The following is a 24,427-nucleotide window of genomic DNA, read 5'->3' as shown; positions in this document are numbered from 1 at the left end:
ATGATGAAGGACGAAGAAATGCCCAAAATGAGGAGTCTCAGCCCGGATCCCGAAGATCTAATTGCTGTCAATAAGAAATGTATAACGGTAAGTTTTCCACTGCTAAAGTCCATATTTTCCTTATGCTATTATTATTTTGTAGCATGGATGAAGTGGTCTTTGATGATCTTAAAAAATTGATATTGAATACTCTATTCAAATATTTTGAGTTTTCTTTAGTGTTAATTCCGCCAATGTTTGTCTTGAAACAATTCGACACGTGTTTCGCCTCTACACGAGGCATCCTCAGGAATTAACTCTAAGAGAAACAATATTGGCGGAATTAACACTAAAGAAATCTCAAAACATTTGGGTAATAATTATGGATTTCCGCAAAGTAACGACTACTTCAAAAAATTTCTTGAATACTATACGCATACAAAATTTAACTATTTTTCAATTACTTATTAGTGATCTCGTGCCTCACTTCTGAGATTTATTATTCAAATTAAATTTGTAACCAAAATTTATGGGGCAGACTCTAACCTGCGCCTCTGGGGTTCTATCCGAGCGCTCTTACCAACTGAGCCATCCGTCCGAGTGACGCATCCAACGCAAATCTTGGTATGTCTTGTTGGAATAGACATACATAAACGATATGTATTTGTAAGTTTACCTACTTTCATATCTTTGGCTATAGCGAAGTGAAACCTGGCTAATACAAGTAGGTCATCATCATCATCAGCCGGAAGGCGTCCACTGCTGGACAAAGGCCTCCCCCAAAGATCTCCACGGCGATCAGTCCTACGCTGCCCTCATCCAACATATTCCGGCGATCTTGATCAGTTGTCAGTCCATCTTGTTCGGGGTCTACCAATACTGCATGTGGACATTTAACATGTCCTTCTTCTTGAGATCTACTCCTTGGGAAGCTGTATTGACGCGAGCATATAATTTAAGTCTTCCATGGTCTCTGGCATTATTACGATATCGCCTGCGAATCGAAGGTGAGTGAGTATTGGCCGATGATATTGACGCCCAGTCCGTTCCAGTCCAGAACCTTAAAGACATCTTCCAACACAGAAGTGAACAGCTTGGTGACATCGCCTTATCTGACTCCCCGCTGCAGTCGGACATGGTAGTATTTCCATACAAACACTTCAACGCCTCGATATATCAATAATCAATGTGGCACCTCTGGAGAGACCGAAGCTCCGCCTAGGTCTAGATCGAATCAAAGGCTTTATCATAGTCCACGAACATCAAGCATATCGCTTGCTTATACTCCTCCGTCTTCTGCAAAACTTTCCGCAGCGTATGTATGTGGTCTATGGTGCTAAAGCCATTTTAGAATCCGGCTTGTTCGGGAGGCTGGAAGTCGTCAAAACGATCCGTGATAGCTGTGGAAAATAGCTTATATACATGGCTCAGAAGTCATATGGGCCTTAACTTCTTTATAAACATTTTATCGCCCTATTTGAAGAATAGCACCACTATACTTCTGTGCCATGCTTGCGGCATTTTCCTCGAGGATGACGGAATTTAATAGTTTCACACCAGATCTCAGAAGCTCGGCTTCATAGATAGGTATTTCTATCATCATCCGGCGCCTTGTTGTTATTAAGCTGTTTTAGGGCCATACTAATCTCGTACAGACTGACGTCTGGGATATCTTCGGTATAGTGTCGGGTTGGTTTGGCTCTTGATACTTCAGCCTTGTTGGTAACAGGTGCCCGTTCGGTCGTGTATAACTGCTACTGTAACTTCTCGACGAAACGACCCTGCCGTCACCAGTCTTGAGCTTCGTCAGTTGGCTCTGCCGATTAGACAAATCTGGTGCAAATACTTTGAAGCCTTTCTTACGCTCTATAGGCCTAATGAGAAAGCTCATGGTCGCTCAGAAGGCTTCGCTGCGAGATCAGAAATGAGGAGATCCGAAGGAGAAGCAAAGTCACTGACATAGCCCAAATATTTGCGAAACTGTAGTGACAGTAAAGTCCTCGAATGGCGACCACGTACCGGAAGACGCAGTGTTGGTAGGACCCCCACAAAATGGACCGACGATCTCGTCAAGATCGCCGGAATACGTTGGATGAGGGCAGCGCAGGATCGATCATCGTGGAAATTTTGTGCAGCAGTGGACGTCTTCCGGCTGTTGATGATGATGATAATTACGCTATATAGCCGCTTTCACACAATCTGTATTATGGTGGCATATAATTAAATACATACAAAAAAAAATTAAGAAATACATAGAACAAAAGTGGAGACCTTTTTTCATGGATGACGATGTTTCAGGGCAGACGAGCAAGTAGTAAGTAATCACGTGGTAGTTACCTAATAGAATGTTTATTTTAGTTATATAATATAATTATATCGTATTTAGTAATATAAATTTATATCTTTTTTGCCATAAATAATAGATGAATGAAGCATGTGTGTTATGTAATACACTATCGCGTGATAAGTAGTATTTTGGTGACGCACAGAAAGGAACTACTATTATTTAGAAGAAGATAAGAACCTCGCTAAAAGATTGACAACGCTCCTGTGATTTCTATGGTTTGTTTGTCCTCCACTTCAATGAAAATATATTAATTACCTGTATTTGTAATAAACAATATGTTATGTTTTTAAAGTGATGACCCTCACTTCTAGGATTAATACACAAATAAAATTTGAAAAACAAAATTTTATGAACGATACGGGACTCGAACCCACGACATCTCAAGTCAATTTCCTAATATGCAAATATTGGGGTTGAGCAGGTTATCAACTGTAAAGTAGATCCTGTAGATGAAGCCACAACCTGAGAGTTGAACAAAGCAAACAAGATTTTATAACGAGGCATTACTCGAACGGTTATCTCAGTTGGTTAAAGCACCGGCACGGAACGCCGGAGGTCGTGGGTAACTTCTTGCTTGCCCACATTAGTACACACACACTTTTTTATATTAACTTAATTTATCGAGTTTATCATCTTGTACGGACTTATGCACACTTATCGGCTTGAGTTTTTTTTATAATACAATTATATTTCCTACTTAAATATTAGTGATTCTTACAACATGTTAGTTCAACCACAACATGTACAGTGTCTTAGTTGTTTCAAACAAGAACTTGTCTTAAATAGTTAGATCGATTTCTAAGCGTCGTCGACCCCCAAAATCAGAGTCTTTTGGGTATCTATGCATAGCACTGACCTCTACTATATTACGGCCTTACCAATATACGTGGTATAAAGGTATACTTGAGAATAAAACAAGAAGAAAACTTAAAATAGTATTTTACCGACTAGATCGACACATGAGTAAAAAATGTACAGAAACTAAGCTTCATACAACCACGCGAGACAGTTGCACTTCTACAATGATCCGGGGCATGTGTGAGTGTCCACTGGCCGCTTGTTCATGTTGCGTACGCGGCGAAACTGGTTATAACCGGTTGACGATCGCACATATTTTTATGATCCTTTTCTGTATGGGAAGAGATTACATTACGGGATGTTTTCACCATTTTATTATTATTGTAAGATTTTACTTAACACTTGTTTGTCCGTTAGTTGGTTTAAATATTTAGTGTCATTATTATAAGTATATACCACTGGACTGACGGCTGTCAAAGTGCTTTTGTGCCTGTTTGATATTTGCCATTTTGGCGCTGTTGGCCGAGAGTCTGCCGTACTAAAACTAGTGATGACAACCTCGGCAATCATCGATAGATGGTGGGAAACTATTTACAAAAAAATTGTCTACTTTATTACGTTGAATCTTGAAGTATAAATAACACAGAAAACTAACTAAATTAATTCAAAACGCAAATATACTTCCGAGTATTGTACGTTCCTTCGCAGCCATTTGTATTATACGTCAAAATTAGTTCTCTGGACGCTCGCGAGTGGCGCTTCAAATAGGTACATAATAGGTCAGTGATGCGTAGTGTAAAAATATTTCATCGTTCAGAACGGAAAAGGGTTTTGTTAAATATATATACACTAATAATAAAGTACCAGTCGCTATTCAGTCATTATCTATATACTAATAATATAATAATTAAGTTTAAAATAATATTATAAACAGGAAATATTTGATTGTTTGTTTGCATAGGCTCCGACATTACTGAACCGATTTGAACAATTCTTTCACTGTTGAGAAGCTGAACTATCCCCGGGTGATATTATATATAAAGCCTTAATAAAACTTCAATGATATAACCCAAGGAGTAAAAAATATTCTATGTGCGAAGACTATTGATGATAGAATAAAATTTAAGCCTTATAGTTGGTTTCCGCTGTGCTCCAACTAGATACCGCAAGCGTTCTGCAACGCAGAGCAGCTCGAATTGTCGGGGACCCAGTACTCTGTGAACGGCTGGATCACTTGGCGTTGCGTAGAGACGTCGCTTCATTGTGTGTCTTCTACCGCATTTATCACGGGGAGTGTTCCGAAGAGCTGTTCAACCTGATTCCTGCCGCCGAATTTCACCTTCGCACGACACGCCACAAGTTACGATATCATCCCCACCATCTGGATGTGTAGCGGTCCTCCACAGTGCGGTTTTCAAGGAGCTTTCTTCCTCGTACTACGAAGCTGTGGAATGAGCTTCCTTGTGCGGTGTTTCCGGGACGATACGACATGGGTACCTTCAAAAAAGCGCGTACACCTTCCTTAAAGGCCGGCAACGCTCTTGTGATTCCTCTGGTGTTGCAGGAGAGTGTGGGCGGCGGTGATCACTTAACACCAGGTGACCTGTACGCTCGTTTGTCCTCCTATTCCATAAAAAAAAAGCGTAGTCGCAAAGTGTGTCAACTAATACTACGCACTAGTGGATGTACTCGAGCCAGTCCCGAGCAATGTGTGACGTTGACGTGCCACATGTTATGTTAAACTTTGCTAATAATAATACAACAAGAAATAAGAAAGACACTGGGATCACATATCATCAGTAAGTATTTTGTGTTTTATTAATCTTAGCTTTCGAAACAAAATTTGAAAGATGCCATTGAGTTAAGATGCCACGCACACAATAATCTAATAGTAATAGAGTGCGGTATCTAGTTGGAGCGCAGCGAAGACCAATCCTTAATCTAAGACTACGCTACTAAGTATCGCGACAACATATTATGTTAAGTGTTAATTTATTTAAAAAAAATGAAATGTCACGTCTCTCTACTGCATGCTGTTCTTTGTGTATGCGGACGAAGTCGCGGGGTTATCAGCTAGTGTAATAATATTTTTACTAGGAACGGATAAAAGTTTGGTAAATGTAACTTAATGTTTTATATAATTCAGGGAGTTCGGTCTTAATCGTCAGGTTCGCTTATCGCTGAAGATTTTAATCTAACACTTGCTTGGTATATAAACAGCCACATTGTATTTCAAGCCAATCGAGTAATTCCTTCTATCGGTGTCTGATTTGCTGTTCATTTCGCGTCTCGGTGCTGCATTCAAACAAATGTGGTAAGAAATTTTTCGCTTATTTTTTGTGCGATTTGTATAACAGCACGGGTCTGTCATTTTTTTTTTCTATTTTAACCGTCTTGAAAGGAGTTTTTAAGTCTGAGTATTTATGATTTCTTTTGATTTAAAGGTGACTGACTTTTAAAGGTTTATAACGTGACAGACAAGTACCACCTCCGAGCCAATAGATGGCGCTAAACTTCGTAATGACAACTATAACAAATACTATTTTGACTCAATTCATCTGCAGTCCCCCTGGAAACCAGATGAAAGGTCTTGAAACGTCATAAAAGTCTAAAATAATAATAATAAGAATGTAACTTTAATTGTAACGTTTTAATCCTTTAAAAGTGTTTTATTTAATTATTTAAATGTGTTACCACTCGCGTTGATCAAAGAAAATACCACAATATTTTTTTTTCCTTGTTGTTTAAAAGGTACATTTCTAGGTTGGTTCCTTTAGATAGAATTTTTGATTTGTGTGTGAAAAGTATCAATTGTGGTAGTAGAATTTATGAAGAAGACCACTAAATAACTACCGTTACTTTTCAATGAATGTTATTCAAGGTTGGCGAAGATATAGTTAATGGTTCCATTGATTTGATTTTGATAAAGATGTGGATGTAGTAACACATCAATTACAATCAACGTGATATAAAATGCTACAATTTTTCGAACTGATACGACTTAGGGTCCTAGGGACCTTCAAGAAAAGTACATGCTCCAACTTAAAGGCCGGCAATGCATCACCTGACATCTGTTGTTGTGCAAGTTCACGGGCAGTTGCCTCCCCGTTCTATATATAAAGCGAATATAATTTTAGGTAACTACGATTTGTATGGCGTCCATGATGTTTTCCTCTACTGTCACTAGATGGCGCTTGTTCGACACCATACTCGAACTTCACTTCTTCGTGACGTTTTACTTTTATTTCACGCACACACTTTTTTAATTTACTGACATTCATTTTTTTTACTTAAGAAATTGGCGTTTGAGTATAAAATTAATAATATAATTTATAAAACGTTGAAGCTGTAAATGTTGATTTAAAAGAGTGGCAATGAGTTTCTTACCTCTTTTTCTCGTTAAAGTTTAACCATTTCCGAAGTGGTGTATCTACCTACACGAACAAAAGTTATTTTGATTTGATTTGAACTCATATGAACCGACTTATTCTGCAAGAGTCATTAATTCAACGAATATTGTTTTTTTTTTATGACAATAAGGGTCGAGACGAGCAACACGTTCAGCTGGTGGTAATTAATATGCCCTGTACATTACAATGTAGTACCGCTCAGGATTCTTGAAATACCCCAAAAATTGTGTGCGGCACTACAATAATTGCGCTCGTCACCTTGAGACATAAGATGTAGTCTCATTTGCACAATAATTTCACTAGCTACGGCGACCTTCAAACCGTAAAACAATACTTACACATTTACTGATTCACGGCAGAAATAGGCGCTGTTGTGGTACCCATAATCTAGCCGGCATCCTGTGAAAAGGAGCCTCCCACCGGTAAATCTTAATTAAGTTATTTACGTATTACTTCTCACTACTTTCTTATCAGACCGGGACTTTCTTATCAGATCTTCTCATGTCAAAGCCCCTATACGAACTGATGTAGTGGTAAGATTAATAACACTAAAATTGAAATTGAGCTGTGAGACACATTAGATATTATTTATATTGTATAGAGACATTCTTCTCTTTCGTACGGTTAGTTTATCTATTCGTATATTTGTAAGTACGTACATAATTATGTGTATATAATAAAATTATTCGGTTATTACTAGATACATATTATTATTTAGTTAGGATTGAAAACTTTTACTAGGAGAAATAACGTATATGATATTTCAAAGGAGGTAAATAAATAGTACTTAGGGACTTTTAAAAAAGTCTCATTCATTTTTTTTTTATAGATGCCACACTACTCAATACGTTTGTGGCTTGACTTTGACATTAGTGTCATATCACCTCTGTTGAGGTGATACACCTCTGTTGACATCCTATTATACTCTGACAAACCTTATGTTTATAAAGTTCCTTCCTCATTTATCCTATTAAATTATATTAAACTGTAAATAAGTACTTAGTATAAGTATTCCATTATATATTATTTTATATCCTTTCCTGGTCCTATCAAAAATTTCTTTAATAATACGTCGTCCGATATATAATAAATAAGGTAAGGATATAAAATAAGGTAAGTTACCGACGATAAGTTTATTGGGACAGAAAAGTCAACAATAGTTACGAGTTTTGTCTCAAGTAGGAGATAGACTGAATATTGGGAACGGCCGTAAGTACGTTTAAACGTACGTCAGAGAATAAACATTATGATTAAATTAAACTATATTTTCATTGATATTTTCCGCTTGTACCAGGAAAATATTACTTATATGCAATGTGTAATATATTTTGTCTATCAAAACATTGAATAAATAACAGTAGGTCCCTACTGATGATCATATTATTCATACTAAAACTCGTAGGTATGTACAGTGAACTAAACTATGAACTATATAAACAGTTTGGCATTTGATAGCGTTACTTATATTATACTCACTCGTCTTATGCTTTTTGATAATTATTGCTTACTAGAGCCAAAAATATAGAAATTTCAATTGACCTGCTCTGACAGTACCTACGGACCGCTGTGCATGAATTTATTTTACAATTTTCTATCATATTTATTAATAGCCGTTGAACGATATGCATTTAATGTTACTAGCTATAGTAATAATTTAAAGATAATTAATTATAATCTATCAATATAATCGCGGAGTTCTAAATAATTTTGAAGTAAACCAGTATCAATGATGTATACAACACCATCTAGTCATAATAATATTGAATAGATCAAACTGTACAGTCTACATCGTGTCGACTGTGGATTAAAATCGACTTTAAACTTCGACGTACTTCGCCTAGTCACCAATAGATGGGTCTGCTGAGGTATTCGTCATAATAATTTTCTTATACCTAATTGTTTTCTGGTTGTTCTAGCTTAGACTCAAAATTTATACCTATTTAATTATGTGTGTACTAAAAAAGTATTAGCTATCGTTTTTTTACTTTACAAATATAATAATACTATTGAATGAAATTAACTACATATTGCGGATGACGTCACCCGGAACGGACATTGTTCTGTCAAATGTCATAACGGCATGATTCATGAAGGCTTGTCGGTTTGATGATCAATCCGAACTTAGTCACAAGTTGTCGTTGAAAGACTAAAAACATCTCTTCTATAATTTAGATCTGTAATTATCGTGAAATTAAATTAAAAAAAACTTAAAACCATAACAAAAAGTGTATAACAAGTAGTATAATAGCTAACTGTACCTAAAGTGCTAGTGGTTTAATTGTTTTAAGACTATAAAATAGTGATTTAGTGATCGTGCAAGTTCACTCGCTTTTTCTGTGTGTTTCAGCTCTTTTGTGTGTTTCTTGCGTTAATTATTGAAGGTAACATAGATTTTCCTTATGAAACTCGTTATATCCAGGCATGTCTTGAACAAATATTGTAGATACAGAAAGTAGGAACACCGCAATTCAATAATTATTGAGGTTAACATTTAAAATATACTTATACATATAATACATCTGAAACAACATTATTTTATATCAAAATCTTTAGGAAACAAGATAAAGCTATCGATTAGTATTGCGCTCGTGAATAACTAATATTATTATTTTAATACGTTATATCGAATAACCCTAATAATTTTTATTATAAGAATCTTGTTAGAATTTAGCAATAATATTCCTATATGTAATTTTATTTCTCTGTCATATTGTTATGAAACTTGACGAAGTTGATTTCTAATGAATATCTCATACCATTACCTTATTATTTACACCAAACAGTCTCGTCAAGCAGAAATCTATACATAAGAGATTTCCACATATTAAGTCATCACAATATCTCTGGAACCATTAGAGCTAAAGACTTGAAATTTGATTGGAATATTCTTTTCACCAAGTAGAGGCTTAGAACGGATTTTCCAAAATCCATCCGCAAGAGTTTTTTTTTATTATGAACAGAATAACGTCTGTCGGGTCAGCTAGTACTTTATATTTGTTTAGAATTAGAGCGACTTACATTCCTTATTTCCTATGTACTTAACTAGAGTGAAAACTTATTCTAACTTGTTAGTCTGACTTGCACTTGAGCTCTAAATAGGTGCCTAGTTACGCAAGGGAGGAGGGGCTGCCCTTCCCGGAGCACCGTAAATGTGAAGACCTGAATGAGTCTCAAAAACTTGTTGTATACTACCATTGTTCAAATGCAATCCACAAGTAACTTGAACATAGCCTCAAATTAAAAATAGTTCAATAAAAACAAAACTACTCCTTTCCGTACTAATCCGAAAGCCTCATGGTGATGAGTATCCGAATCACCCCTATGTATGTTCTATGATTTTGCATCGTATAGGAGATAGTAGTTTTTCTCCTTTTATCTGCTTTTTTCACCTCATTGTGGTTTAGGACTTTTTTCTAATTTTTTGAACACTTTTAGTTAATTTTATTGTTGATAATTATTAACTACAGTTGCAATAACCACATAAGAAACTATGAATAGTTTAGACGATGCGGAACTAGTTTAGAATTGAGTCGTAAGTTCAAGATAACTGCTCCACCTATGACTTCTAACAATTTTTTTAAACTTCCCAGAACATTGGCCAAGAAAATGAGCCAAATTCAAATTTTAGCTTTGGATGTCAACTTCTCGGCCACCTAGTACATGTATCACTTCCCCCTCCTCCACACCTCAAACCTTAATAAAGGATGTCAATTTCTAATGCATACCTATTATTTCATTAGAGCCCCTTCATATGCTCAAGGCACATTCGTTGTTTTTTTTTTCTCCAATAAAGGTTTCATTATAGAAGTCTAGGTGTAAACAAACATCCATATTCATCATATAAATGCTTGCACCTACCGGGATTCGAAACCGGGACCTCTAGCTTTACTAAGCTAGAAGTCCCGGTTTCGAGTTTCGAGTTAGCGATCCTACCAACTGGTAGGATCGCTAACCACTCGGCTATACAGGTCGTCAATTATGCTATGTATTGTCACAACTTAATGCAAACTATGTGCCTATTTTGAATTAAACACCTTCTGTGTTATTAATAAATGTGATGTTTTACACTGTCTTTAGACAAGACGGCTTAACACAGTTTATAGTTACTCCAAGTTTATAATCAATTCTCTGTGTCATGTAATTTTTTAGTGACAAAGGTAAGGTAATGACCAAAAGTTTCAAACTTGGTATAACTTTACTTCACATTTATAAATTACTTTAATTATTTTCAAATTACTTTAATTAACCAAGCTAACATAATAAAATACTACTATCAATAAATACGAAGTAAAGTTATTCCAAATTTAACACAATTTGTCTTCATCTTGCCTTTGTCACTACAGAATTACATGACAGATAGAAGTAAGTTTAAACTTGGAGTAACTTTTCATTGTGTTTAATAGTAAGACAGCTAGAATTAATATGACATCCCTGACTTCAAAGTGTCATTGACATAGACCTGCTCCAATTATTTCTAATACTTTCGGAGCAGGAACCTTGGTTGAATATGGGCCTAGTGTCTGCTAGATAAGTTTTATGATAGATATATGAGTTCATGTATTAAAAGCCATAAGAGGCATTTAATTTCTCAAAATTGATTCCTTTAGAGTTCTTTTTGATGTCATTTCTAATATACTAGATATTACTACCACTTTGGAAACAAATGGTGCTTTAAGAGAGAGACGAAGCGGCGCAAGAAACTCTCCCAGCATTCTTTTTTTGCACTCACATTGTATATTATATTGATTTGAAATTAATCAAATATTAATAGAAAATTATTAATGGTTTTAACATGGCAACAAACATGTTGCCAGCCTTCTTCAATTTATTCCATACTTTTTTTTTAATGGAAGAAAAATCTTTGAAAACTGCTCTTTAGAGGAACGCCAGATGTCTTGATGGTGTGGATTAGATCCAAATTTATGGAGTGAGGAAAATCTGCCAACCCGAATCTAAAACAGGTGTGTTAGTATGTATGCCTTTGCTTAGTTTTTGGGCAATTCATTATTATTGTCTTAGTTCAGGGGTGCTCAAACGGTTGATCTTGATTGAGTGCTCTTTGAGTTGATCCTGAGAAATATAAATCCCCTATTCACAAATTTTGTTTTAGGTAACTAAAGTCAGTAATGACGTACCATCTTATGAAAAGTATGGTCAGGACATGCAGATTCAATATCCAAATGTCACTCTTTAGTTAAGTTTAGAACTTTAGACACTAGAATGTGTTTTAAAACAATGAAATTGTAAATCTTGATTTAAAAGAGTGGCAATGAGTTTCTTGCTGCTTCTTCTCATTAGCTCAACCCATTACGAAGTAACGGTAGATTCAATAAGAAAAAAATTTTTGTTTGACATTCATAAGTGTCATTTCCTTGACCTACATGAATAAAGTGATTTTGATTTGATTCAACATCCAAAGGTCACTCTTTAGTTTAGTTTAGAACTTTTGACACTAGAACGCGTTTGTTTTAAGTAAGAATAAATAAACTTGCAATTTTGAATAATTATGACTTTATTCTTTGGCATTTTAGAGCAGAACTAAACTTACGTTGACTAAAAAATGCATATTATTGTGCGCAAAACTAATATCTATGTCATCATGATACTCTATCTAGACGACAATCCTTCATCACACATACTTGTCTCAGAGTTGATCGATCATAGTCTAACAATTTTGAGGTAGATCGCCAGCAGTTCAAGCATGAGAAGATAGGGGATCTTAGTTAACTTAGCTAAGCTAATAATGCACTTAGATTCTTGCTTGGACCATGGTCCATGCCTGTACGTTTTCTTATGTCAACCAACCCTGATCCCAGAAATAATAATAATATTATTGACACACTTTTTACACAAATTATCTTGCCCCAAATTAGGCATATGTAGCATGTACTATGGATACAACACAACAATATATTTAATACAATATACTTACTTAAACATACATAAATACATATAAACATCCATGACTCGGAAACAAACATCCATATTCATCATATAAATACTTGCACCTACCGGGATTCGAACCCGAGACCTCTAGCTTAGTAATACAACTTAGAAATTTACCAGCCTTTTTCTATTGATACAAGCATCAGTAAGCGATGCTGGAGATTGGTGGGCATGTTGTTCGGTCACACTCCTGCAGTCTATGAGTATCTGTTCTGGCGTTCCTTCTACCTCCATACATCCTCTGCATGGAGGAACACCTATAAATAAAATAAAATAAAAATAAAAAAGCCTTTTATCCCCATACTAAATTACATAATTAAGTTAAACTAAATTTAAAAATTAAAACAAACTTATAATTATTGTTAGTAAACTTAACTTAAGCCTAATATTATAAGAACTTAAAAAGAGAATGTTATGTTAGTATTTTTTTTTTCTATTTCTTAATAATTAATGTTTAATTAGTAGTATGGGCCTCTCTTTGGGTGAAGGCCTCCTCCATTTTTTTCCACACTATACAGTCTCTGCCCGATATTAGCCAGTCTATTCCAGCGTATTCAATCACAAGTGCAATTTATAGTATTTTGCCCCTGTGTGATCTGGTCAGGCTGCATTATTTTCTAATTAGAATTTACTTTTGGAACATTGCTGTAGAATCTCTGTATTTTAAATTTTCCACTTAAAATTATTATAGTGATGGGCATAGTGAAGCCCACTCGAACTTAGCTCTCTGGCTTATATAGGGCACGACCATCTACCATATGATGCTAACAACTGTCAGTTGGCACTACAGCCAACTGCCAACTGACTTATTCGAATCAAGTTAACTAAAGATCTGAATATTATATTGTATATATATAATATTCAGTTATTTCTAATTATACCGATAATTATATAAAATAACATTATGCAGAGAGTATTTAAATAAATGTTATTATTAATTGGAATGTCTTATGGTAGTTCATGACGTTGGTAGCTCGTAATCAATATTATAATATTGCTGACATTACTTTGTACCACTTTCTTACACAACCTACTTGTGTGGTTTACATTCATTACATTAGGTGTGCATGCACAGTATTAAGTATTTATTTATTTGAATTAAGGTCTACTAGCTGGGAAGCTCCTTTGCACAGGAAGCCGGCTAGATTATAGGTACTACAACGGCGCCTATTTCTGCCTTGCATCACTTTACGTATATTGTAATTGAAATAACTTGCAAATGATGAACCTGCAAATATTGATTTAATACAATGGCAATGAGTTTCTCGCCACTTCTTTTCATTAAAGTTCAATCTTTTCCGAAGTGGTGGTAAATGTAAAAAAAAAGAATACTTTTGACTTTTATAAGTGTTATTTCCTTGATAGAATACGATTGATGAATTAAGGGATTTTGATTTGATTTGATTTAATCTTACAAACAAGCGGGTAAACTTTTTTACCAGTGGGAGGCTCCTTTGCACAAGAAGCCGACTATATTATGGGTACCACAAAGGCACCTGTTTCCGTGAAGCAGTAATGTGTAAACATTACTGTGTTTAGGTCTGAAGGGCGCCATAGCTAGTGAAATTACTGGGCAAAGGAGACTTAACATCTTATGTCTCAAGGTGATGAGCGCAATTGTAGTGCCGCTCAGAATTTTTGGGTTTTTCAAGAATCCTGAGCGGCACTGCATTGCAACGGGCAGTGAGTATTATTAGCAATTACCATCATCTGAACGTCCTGCTCGTCTCGTCCCGTATTTTCATAAAAGAAAATGTTTCTGAAAATATTCCGATATCGTGTTCATGACGTCGATACCTTTTAAACTTGTTTCCAGTTCTCGTGAAATCAATAATTCTTCACAATGTGCAGTGCGCACGTATTGAAATTGGTTCGCGGTCCGGGCACCACATTATGACCACTGGCTAGGAACCACTGTTCTTGGTGAATAAAAATCTATGTTGATAGCGCTGTGTGATCTGAATTACACATTGGCCGAAAGAGTCCCAATTTCTTTAATTCATTTTGCGAAGTGAGAGATTGTGTTTTTCCTCGTCTTCACACCACGGGTTTAAATATTCTATTTTATATCTTAACGCTAGTGGTGTTTTAAGTAAATATATAAGTGTCGTAACTATTATGTTAACACCAGGAACAGACATAAGCTTATTAAGCATAGCCTACTACTCGGCTATGTCGAGTTAGTAAGTCTTTTGTGGAGCGATGTATATGCTTTTCAACAAGATTTTCAAAAAGAATTGTTAAAAAACGTTTGTGTGGTAAAGGTTACTATAACATTAATGACTTTCTTAATGACACCACAAATTGGGAATGGAGTGACCCCCCACAGGCTATTAAATAATAAGTTTAATTGTACAATATTACTTTGTAAACATATTTTTTGATGAAAAAAAAACCTGAGTTTGTTGCGCCCGTTCTTCTCAGGCCTGAGGCATTCATTTTGGAATGGGTGGTACTTTTTTGACTTTCCGTTTTTATTTTGAATAAAAATATTTGAACTTGAGGAAAAAAAAATCCTCGTAGTCACACTGGTGTGACCACGAGTTGGGAATGCTTTTCAATCCGCCTTGAATCCAAGGCCATAAGCTAATGATTATGAAATTAAAATTTGTTTATCTATGGTAATAATAAATGGGTTTTACGTCATTCACTGTTTACTTAAGTAAATAAATTGTTTGATATATTTCTTGTCGAAGTGCTTAAGTGTTAATAGATTTAACTCCGAATCCCACCTTCGCTCGAGACACTACAATGCGGTTTTCAATGAAATTTCTTCCACGTACAAACAAGCTGTGGGTTTCGATACTAGATGGGTTCCGTACACCTTGCTTAAGGCGAAGGGTAAGCAGAAAACACGCAAAAATAGTGTTTTTAGACAAGTTTGGTGGTGAAAATATAGCATTTGGAGCTATGAACACTACTTAATCCTGTTACACATACCCTTAAATCTTACTTGTAGGTTGCTAATGCTTGCTGTTGGTTTAAGTTAATACGCCAGAGCTAATATGAAATACCAGTTTTCTTTGCAGTTAAACAAGTTTTTTCTCGGAATGGTGCATTTTTCTAGTATACTACTCTCATAAAAGTTTTTCTTATAGGTTTTACTTTTTTTGAGTAGGAACATTTATTCAGATTAGTAATCAATAATGAGGATTGTAAGCAATTAAGCTGTTTGCGCCTGTTAAAATGTTGCATTTTCGACGCAAGAATTTTGAAAATATTGGCTTTGTTACATAGGAGCCGTGAAGTCATATCGTTCAAGGTCGCCGGCATTTAGTGTCGCCTTAAAGGCCGGCAATTTTCCTGTAATTCCTCTGGTGACCACTTGATAACGGATTACCCGTACGCTCGATTGTCCTGCTATTCCATAAATAAATTTAGTATAACTGTGTGAACCTTCTGTACTCTATTCTGTGATACTGTGGACGCAGCCCTGATTAGAACTCTGTATTACTAACACTCCGCCCTATATGATTGTCCGTTCGTCTTCATCAAAGTCTTTTGTTGGGCGATGTATATGCTTCTACAATATGATCCCAGAAAATGTACAAAACAAATGTGTTACGAAATTTAAAAGAATTGCTTAAAAAACGTTTGTGTGGGAAAGGTTATTATAGCATAAACGATTTTCTTAATGACACCACGTACTGGGAATAAAGAGAACACGCTCAGGCTCTTTAATTATAAATGTTTATTGTACGATATCACATTGTAATCCATATTATTATATATAAAAAAAAACTGTGTAGTTTCGCTAACCACTCGGCTATACAGTCGTCGGATTAATGGCTATGTAAGGTCAGAAATGGATTTGCATTATATATTAATACAATACTTGAAGTGATAAGTTTTCGCAAATAAATGCATCCCGCAACCCTTATCAGCAGTGTTTCTGAACTCTCTTTGACCTGAAACAGATAAATAACGTAGATGTGACATAATATCAGATAATAGTAAAATGCCTACTATTTATTGCAGCTGTGAGTCAACTTGTGTTCTCATTTTGCCATGAAGACGAAGTTATTTTGTACGTGCATTTTCTTTAGCTGACATTGAAAATCATTCCAAATTTGAATTTACTGTTATTATGTATTATCCAATAAAGAATGAGAAATATGCTGAGATTATTGTCTGCGTATACAAATGTATCTGCACATAACATCTGCCGATACAAATTTTACTATTTACTAGCTGACCCGACAAACGTTGTTCTGTATATAATTAATAAAATAATGTTTTTATATGAAATTGTCAATAATATATCATAACATCAAAAATTACTTCGTAAAATATGCACCCTGTTGTTGTAATGGAATTGTTTCACAGCAGAACTGTCAAACCGTGCGTCAATAAATTTTCTCATAGAAATTTTGTATGGACACATCAAAGGAAAAATAAATTTGTTGTTTTTATTTAGTTTAGCAGCATTTACATATTTATTCACCTTTTAAACCTTTTCTGGACTTCCACAAATAATTCAAGACCAAAATTAGCCAAATCGGTCCAGCCGTTCTCGAGTTTTAGCGAGACTAACGAACAGCAATTCATTTATATATATATATATAGATTTATTCGTGAATCAAATACAAAATCAAAAGCTTTCTAATAGACATTGAAGCTTTAAACACGTTTTTATAATACAAAAAAATAACCAGCTTCAAAGACCGAATTTCACCTTCACACGACACGCCACAAGTTAGAATATCATCTCCACCATCTGGATGTGTCGCGGTCCTGTACAGTGCGGTTTTCAAGGAGCTTTCTTCCTCGTACTACAAAGCTGTGGAATGAGCTTCCTTGTGCGGTGTTTCCGGGACGATAAGACATGGGTACCTTCAAAAAAAGCGCGTACACCTTCCTTAAAGGCCGGCAACGTGATTCCTCTGGTGTTGCAAGAGAATGTGGGCGGCGGTTATGACTTAACACCAGGTGACCCACGCTCGTTTGTCCACCTATTCAATAAAAAAACGAATACAAAACAATACATATAATATGCATTTAAAAGTATAAAAATAATTGCGTGTATTTATTTAATTCTAGAAACGATTACTGTTCTCTTTGGAATGTCTTTCCGACACGTCGCGCGTACGACTCAAGCACATCTCACCTATAAAAACGGTCACCTAATAAACGGTAACAAACATAAAAAAACAACATACCGATGAATTGAGAACTACCTCCTTTTTTAAAGAAAAAATAATGTTTGCATAATATTTAAAGAAATATTTATTCATCATAATAATTATGTTTATGTCACTTTTTCCAAACAATTCAAATTTTGCTTACTTTAGGGGCCCCGTATAATTGATACAGCAGCTACGCCCCTGATCTAATATTAATTGAATAAATAAATAAACTGTGCGTAAGGTATTGCGCCACCTAATCATAGATTACATAAACGCCAACATTATATTACGCATTTGAAACTTTTTTCACAAACCTTTTTTGTCTATGTAAACACGTCATAAACATTAATAGTTGCAGCACTGATCGGGGCGTCGACCGCGTTCGACCGTTGCCTTGACAAGGACGTTCTATTAAAAAAGAAACGGGAACAATGGCCGACTTTTGGCGGGAGCTTTAACTCACATGAGATTGAAGATTGACATTTCGTAGCTGCATTACGAATTTCATTAAAGGTGTTTTATCTAAAAAAATATTTTTATTTAATTTATTTATTTAGATTCACCAGTGGTAATTACAATAATACATTTATAATTATGCTAATTTACAAGGGTCTTATTACTAAATGCATTACCTTTTAAAGTGAATACCGCATGCTAAATTATGTGTGTAATCTTAATAATATATATAAATTACGCGACACGTTGTTTGTCCGCGATGGACTCCTAAACTAATGAACGGATTTTAATGGGGATTACTTCATGGAGTGCAGTTTAGTCCAACTTGAGAGATATGATAGTTTTTATTTCGATTTGGGATCCATAATTATTTTTATTTCCAACTTTTGTTTTGTATGGACATATTTTCTATGAGAGATTTAGTGACGCACGGTTTGACAGTTCCGCTGTGAAACAATTTCATTATAACAACAGGGAGCATTTTTTACGAAATAATTATTGATGTTATATAGAAATATTATTGGCAAATTCCTATAAAATAGTATTTTTTTTTTATTATCTACAGAACAACGTCTGTCGGCTCAGCTAGTAGTTATATAAAATAAGTATAAGTTATAAAACAACCATGTGTATGATGTGATGAAATTAGGAAATTAACAAAATCTACGAAACAAGTCAACATAAACGTATTAAACAATTCAAGAATACTTAACTCTTATGACATAAGACTATACATTCCATTTTATGTTTTAAATAATAACCCCCTTATTCATAATGGTCCGCTAACTTTAAACAGCCGCTTAGGAGTGTTTTTTCTCATTCTGACTCAGGTCAATAGAAGAAGACAGAGTGAGAATTAGCAATGCTTTAAGTTAGCAGACTATTATGAATAAGGGGGTAAGTGTATGAAATAGTTAGATAAGTTATACGTCTAGATAGAGTCTCTTGGTCTTAGACAACCGATAAAACAGGCCAGGAATATTAGTTCAGTGTGCGTGGCAAGACTAAGTCTTACACTCGCGATTTGTATGACACTTTGTGTTAGTGTGCGTGAATTACTCAAAATAGAGGTTAGATCTTAAGTCTTTTTTATTTCGACGTTTTACAGCTGTCATACGGCCGTTCCCAATATTCAGTCTATCGCTTACTTGAGATAAAGTATCGTTGATTTTTCTGTCCCAATAAACTTATCGACGGTAATTCACCTTATCCGTACAGGCTGCCTGTCAATGGGACGACGTATAGCTTACCAGCGATAGAAGTTTGTATGGAAATTGCAATACACGCGTCCCAACATAAGGCGATAAGAATGACTTATCGTGTATATTTGGAGAGCTAATTACTGACAGTAGAAGGTAGTAATTTATCTCTATCATGCTCAATGATCCCCGATTGACTGGTGACTATATTATTGTTAAATGATTTATTACGTTAATAAGAAGAGTTAATGGCGGTTATCGAATTCTCAAACTAAGCAATAATATTAATTTCTCTGTGTCGCTGACGTCATACTAACAATGTCATAACATCATCGAAATATTGCCATATGCAATAATTCATTGTGCTCGGACATTAACCCCATACCGTCACCTTATTAGCATTGTTAATTGTGTAGGAGTCGAATTTTGTTATTACTTTACATTATTGTTTCTTTATTTTGGCGTTCCGTGAATAATGGTTACTCTTAATAAATCCGTATTGTAAATCAAGTTCAAAAAAAATTATAATCCTAAATATAATATTCAATTACTTATTTTTTTTTTAAATAGAAATTAAGGGACGAGACGAGCATGTCGTTCAGCTGATGGTGATTGATAAGCTACACATTACAATGCAGCGCCGCTCGGGATTCTTGAAAAGTCCAAAAATTCTGAGCACTATAATTGCGCTCGTCACCTTGAGACATAAGATCTCTCATTTGCTACTTTCACTAGCTACGGCGCGGCGCCCTTCAGACAGAAACACAGTAATGCTTACACATTTATACTTCACGGTAGAAATAGACGCGGTTGTGGTACTCATAAGCCGGCATCCTGTGCAAAGGAGCCTCCCATTGGTAAAAATCATACTAAAGTTAATTACAGGCCTATTTTTTATAGGCAACCTATCTTTAATACATTGCATACTTACTCAACGTTCATTTCAAATTAGTTTTATCAAAAAAACACGTACCAGAAGAATCGAGTAGTGCGGGATCTTTGCACTGACCTGCATAAATACCACTGGACAGGCTGTTCCATATGTTTGACAGCAACTTATTTGTGCCTATTTGAAGCGCCACTCGCGAGCGTCTAGAGAACTAATTTTGACGTATAATACAAATGGCTGCGAAATACTCGGGAGTATTTTTGCATTTTGAAATAATTTCGTTCGTTTTCCGTGCTATTTAAGTATACTTCAAGAATCAACCTACAATTATTTTTTTGTAAGTAGTTCCCCACCATCTAAAGATGTTTGCTGAGGTTGTGATCACTAGTTTTAGTACCGCAGACTCTCGCTACATGGCCAACAGCGGCAAAATGGCGAATGTCAAACAGGCACAAAAGTACTTTGACCGCCGCCAGTCCAGTGGTATACAGGGTGTCCCGTAATCAGTGGACCAACGGGATACCCGTGATAGGGGTGGTCATCATCTATCGAAAACACCAAATTTTACTGTTCTAGGGCCAGTAGTTCAAAAGATATGATTTTTTAAGCATTATTTTGAAAATTCTACCCTTATCAACACAAAAGTTGAAAAAAAATATTTTTATTTTTATTTTGCCCTGTTTCTTAACTTAAGGTGGCTGAGGAAACATGTGTCTTCACAATTAAATCCATTTTTGTGAATAAATATTGCCAAATTAAAAATTAAAAACCAAAACATGCGCAAATATCAAATAACTAAATTTGCAACGTGATGTTTGAAGCAAGCTAGTGCAAAAAAAATGTATGACAGCCTTGCGGACCATTATTTAAAAAACATCTGCAGTTCATACTGATTCCAAAAAGGTATAATTAATCATTATTGTGAAACAATAAAAGACAATAATTATTTTAAATCAACATTAGATAGCAATTTCTTGGCGGAATTTACAATAAAACAAAAGTAAATAGTTAGAATTTTTTTATTTATTTCTTATAATAAATGTTCGAAATGTCTTCCTCTTACTCTAAGGCATAGCCGGCATCTTCTTATAAAATTTCTTTTTAAACTTTTTAACGCCCTTTCATTATTTTTGACTTTTTCACTCACCACATTCAGTTTTTGTCTTAGCTGTCTTTCGTTATCGTTAACGGTTTCATATACGGATTCTTTAAAATATCCCCATAAAAAATAATCCAATGGATTAAGATCAGGTGATCGAGCTGGCCATGGGATTGTACCTCCTCGTCCAATCCACCTACTTGGGTAAGACTCGTTTAAATATTCCCTCACTTGTCTGCAATAATGAGCGGGTGCGCCATCATGCTGTAACCACATCCTCTCACATACCTCCTGTGGTACATTTGCTAATAAATTACTTAAGTCATTTCTTAAAAATTGCAAGTACCGAGCACCATTAAGCCTCGGTGGGAGCTCAAATGGACCAATAAGTTTACCATCTAAGATTCCAGCCCACAAATTGACTCCAAACTGGTGCTGGAATCTATCTTCTCGTACAATACGTGGATTCACAACAGCCCATTCATGTAAATTATGAATGTTAAACACTCCAACTCTTTTAAAACACGATTCATCGCTCCATAATATTGAATTGAAAAATAGTGGATCTTGTCGGCATCGGCGAAGCATCTCTGCACAAAAATCTATCCTCCGTTGATAATCAGCAGGTAATAGTGCCTGCACTCGTTGAATATGATAAGGGTATAAACTGTTTCTTTTTAAAATGCGATGTACTGTTGTTTTTGCTATACCAGTACGTCTTGAAATACGACGAACACTCGTAGAAGGTTCTTCTGTCACTTCGGCCAGTATTTGAAGTTCATCGACTCTTCTAGGTCTTCCCACGTTGTTTGCAGCTCCGGGAATTCTGCCTTCTAAATACGCGTTATTTACACGGAGAAAAATTCGATGATCCGGATAGCGGTCGCGATTAGGATAGCGCTCACGATACGTACGGGCTGCTTGCCGAGCGTTTGCATTACACAGACCGTAAATAAAATACATCTCAGCATATTCACGAGGAGTATAGGTATTAGGCATTTTATAAAATCCGGGCAAACAGTATCCAAATCACAAAGACAAACAAGGTCCAATTCAAGCGTCAGTCACCAAAAAAAAGAGTCGTAATGGTAGCGAAGTAAAAAACACGTGTGCAGCTACGAGCTATGAGCAAGTCTCTGATGAAACTAAGAATAATTTGAAAAATTAGGGTGTGGGGATCATAGGCGTCGGCCAATAGGACCCCGTAAACGAAAAAGGTACCTGAGCGAGAAAGAGATAGCATATTGTGTTATCTCTCTCTCGATAACAAAATAATTCTCAGAATAGATAGCGCTTAAATGTTTCTCGCAATTGGAGTCTAAAATTGGTTATTAAGTTATTTTTTTTGTAAAATGTAATATTGTTATACCTTTTTGGAATCAGTATGAACTGCAGATGTTTTTTAAATAATGGTCCGCAAGGCTGTCATACATTTTTTTTGCACTAGCTTGCTTCAAACATCACGTTGCAAATTTAGTTATTTGATATTTGCGCATGTTTTGGTTTTTAATTTTTAATTTGGCAATATTTATTCACAAAAATGGATTTAATTGTGAAGACACATGTTTCCTCAGCCACCTTAAGTTAAGAAACAGGGCAAAATAAAAATAAAAAATATTTTTTTTCAACTTTTGTGTTGATAAGGGTAGAATTTTCAAAATAATGCTTAAAAAATCATATCTTTTGAACTACTGGCCCTAGAACAGTAAAATTTGGTGTTTTCGAGAGATGATGACCACCCCTATCACGGGTATCCCGTTGGTCCACTGATTACGGGACACCCTGTATATAGTAGAGGTCAGTGGATCTATGATATGTCACTTTTGACTTAATCATTAACTATGCCAAGTAATACGGTGGTACTACATATTTCGCAGTCTATGTCAAATTGAGCGTAAGGGCGCGTTCCCACTTTGTCGTGACGACAGATAATCGTATAGTTTTAAGTGTCGTGGCCTATATGTTTAATTGGAGGTGTTCACATATATAACGGCACGATTTACTGTCGTCTACAACATTTTATTACATTATGACAGTGGGAACGGCTAGCACGACAGTTGTAAAACGATAAAAAATCATTACGACTAAATCTAAAGTCGTGCCAGTAGACTATCATAGGTGGCGACAGCCATTCTTAAATAGTCACAAAACTTTCCATCATCACTTTTTAATTCGTCTATATAACTCTGGCGTAATCCTAATGGAATTCTTTTCAATAATATTGGATGTACCCAATATTTTCTTTGGCTGCTTCATCTTCCTTCTTTTCAAAGAGTATTACATTATTATAATTTCGTATTCGTCCATTAAATTCAGGAGCCTAAACGCACTATTGATCTCCAAGAAAACGTAGAGGCGACAGTAGATTTGTAGCTTGCTAATGATAATGATGTGTAAACGACAAAGCGACTGCCGTGAAACGATAAAATGTAGTCGTGATCCAATGGGAACAGCTAGATACGATAGTCGCTAAACGATAAAAAAAATTTGACGACAAACAATCGTAGGTATTAATGGGAACAGCTAGAGACGACAGTCGTCCAACGATAAATTAATCGGTACGACACAGTGTGAACGCGCCCTTACTGTTAAACGTTCCTAACCGTTACTATAACAGCTAATATAATGCAACCCAGTCTTAGAGAGACGTTTTAAAAATGTTTATTATTTAATTTTTTCTCTCAATGATTCTTTAGGACCTAGGTAATAAATAGCGCGAATAGCCCTCTTCTGCAGCACAAAATATAGTTTTTCGTAATCAGAACAGTATCTTCTAATTGGATTATATCGCTTTAATATGAATTACCCACAATATTTTCGTCTTTAAACAGTAATGTTTTTTTTTAAATTACGACCTTGAAATGAGGCAATGGTACATCAACACAGCCATTAACATTTCGCCTATGGTTATTTTCAATTCGAATTTCGAACATCGTTCGTTGCACTGAGGTCGTAACGCGTGGGCTGAACGGTCAGGCAAAGGACACGGGTGTTCCTGTAATAAACTATATTACTCTTTGTTCCAATGCACCGAAATATACGTAACCTTGTTTCTTTGTTATGGCAACTTTAACACGAAGTGTGTGTGTCGTGTCGTTAAGGCTGTCACACATAGGACACAAATTTCATAAAAAATACGGTTGCACTCCGGGAGGAAGTGAAAACTTGAACAAAGAAA

At 35.5% G+C, this 24,427-nt stretch overlaps 1 protein-coding gene across 1 annotated transcript in view; it reads left to right on the top strand.

The window, feature by feature from the left end:
- Nucleotides 1-24,427, top strand: part of LOC126974834 (segmentation protein cap'n'collar-like) — a 166,065-nt gene continuing 141,638 nt past the window's right edge. The window contains exons 1-3 of the mRNA XM_050822506.1: nucleotides 1-79; nucleotides 21,876-21,881; nucleotides 23,707-23,714. Of these exons, the coding sequence (XP_050678463.1) occupies nucleotides 1-79; nucleotides 21,876-21,881; nucleotides 23,707-23,714 (93 nt within the window). The remainder of the gene's footprint in view (nucleotides 80-21,875; nucleotides 21,882-23,706; nucleotides 23,715-24,427) is intronic.

The sequence above is a fragment of the Leptidea sinapis genome, chromosome 2, assembly GCF_905404315.1.
Source record: "Leptidea sinapis chromosome 2, ilLepSina1.1, whole genome shotgun sequence".
In the NCBI taxonomy this organism is placed as follows: domain Eukaryota; kingdom Metazoa; phylum Arthropoda; class Insecta; order Lepidoptera; family Pieridae; genus Leptidea; species Leptidea sinapis.
Note: the sequence above shows the minus strand (reverse complement) of the source record. Positions and strands in the feature narration are given on the sequence as shown.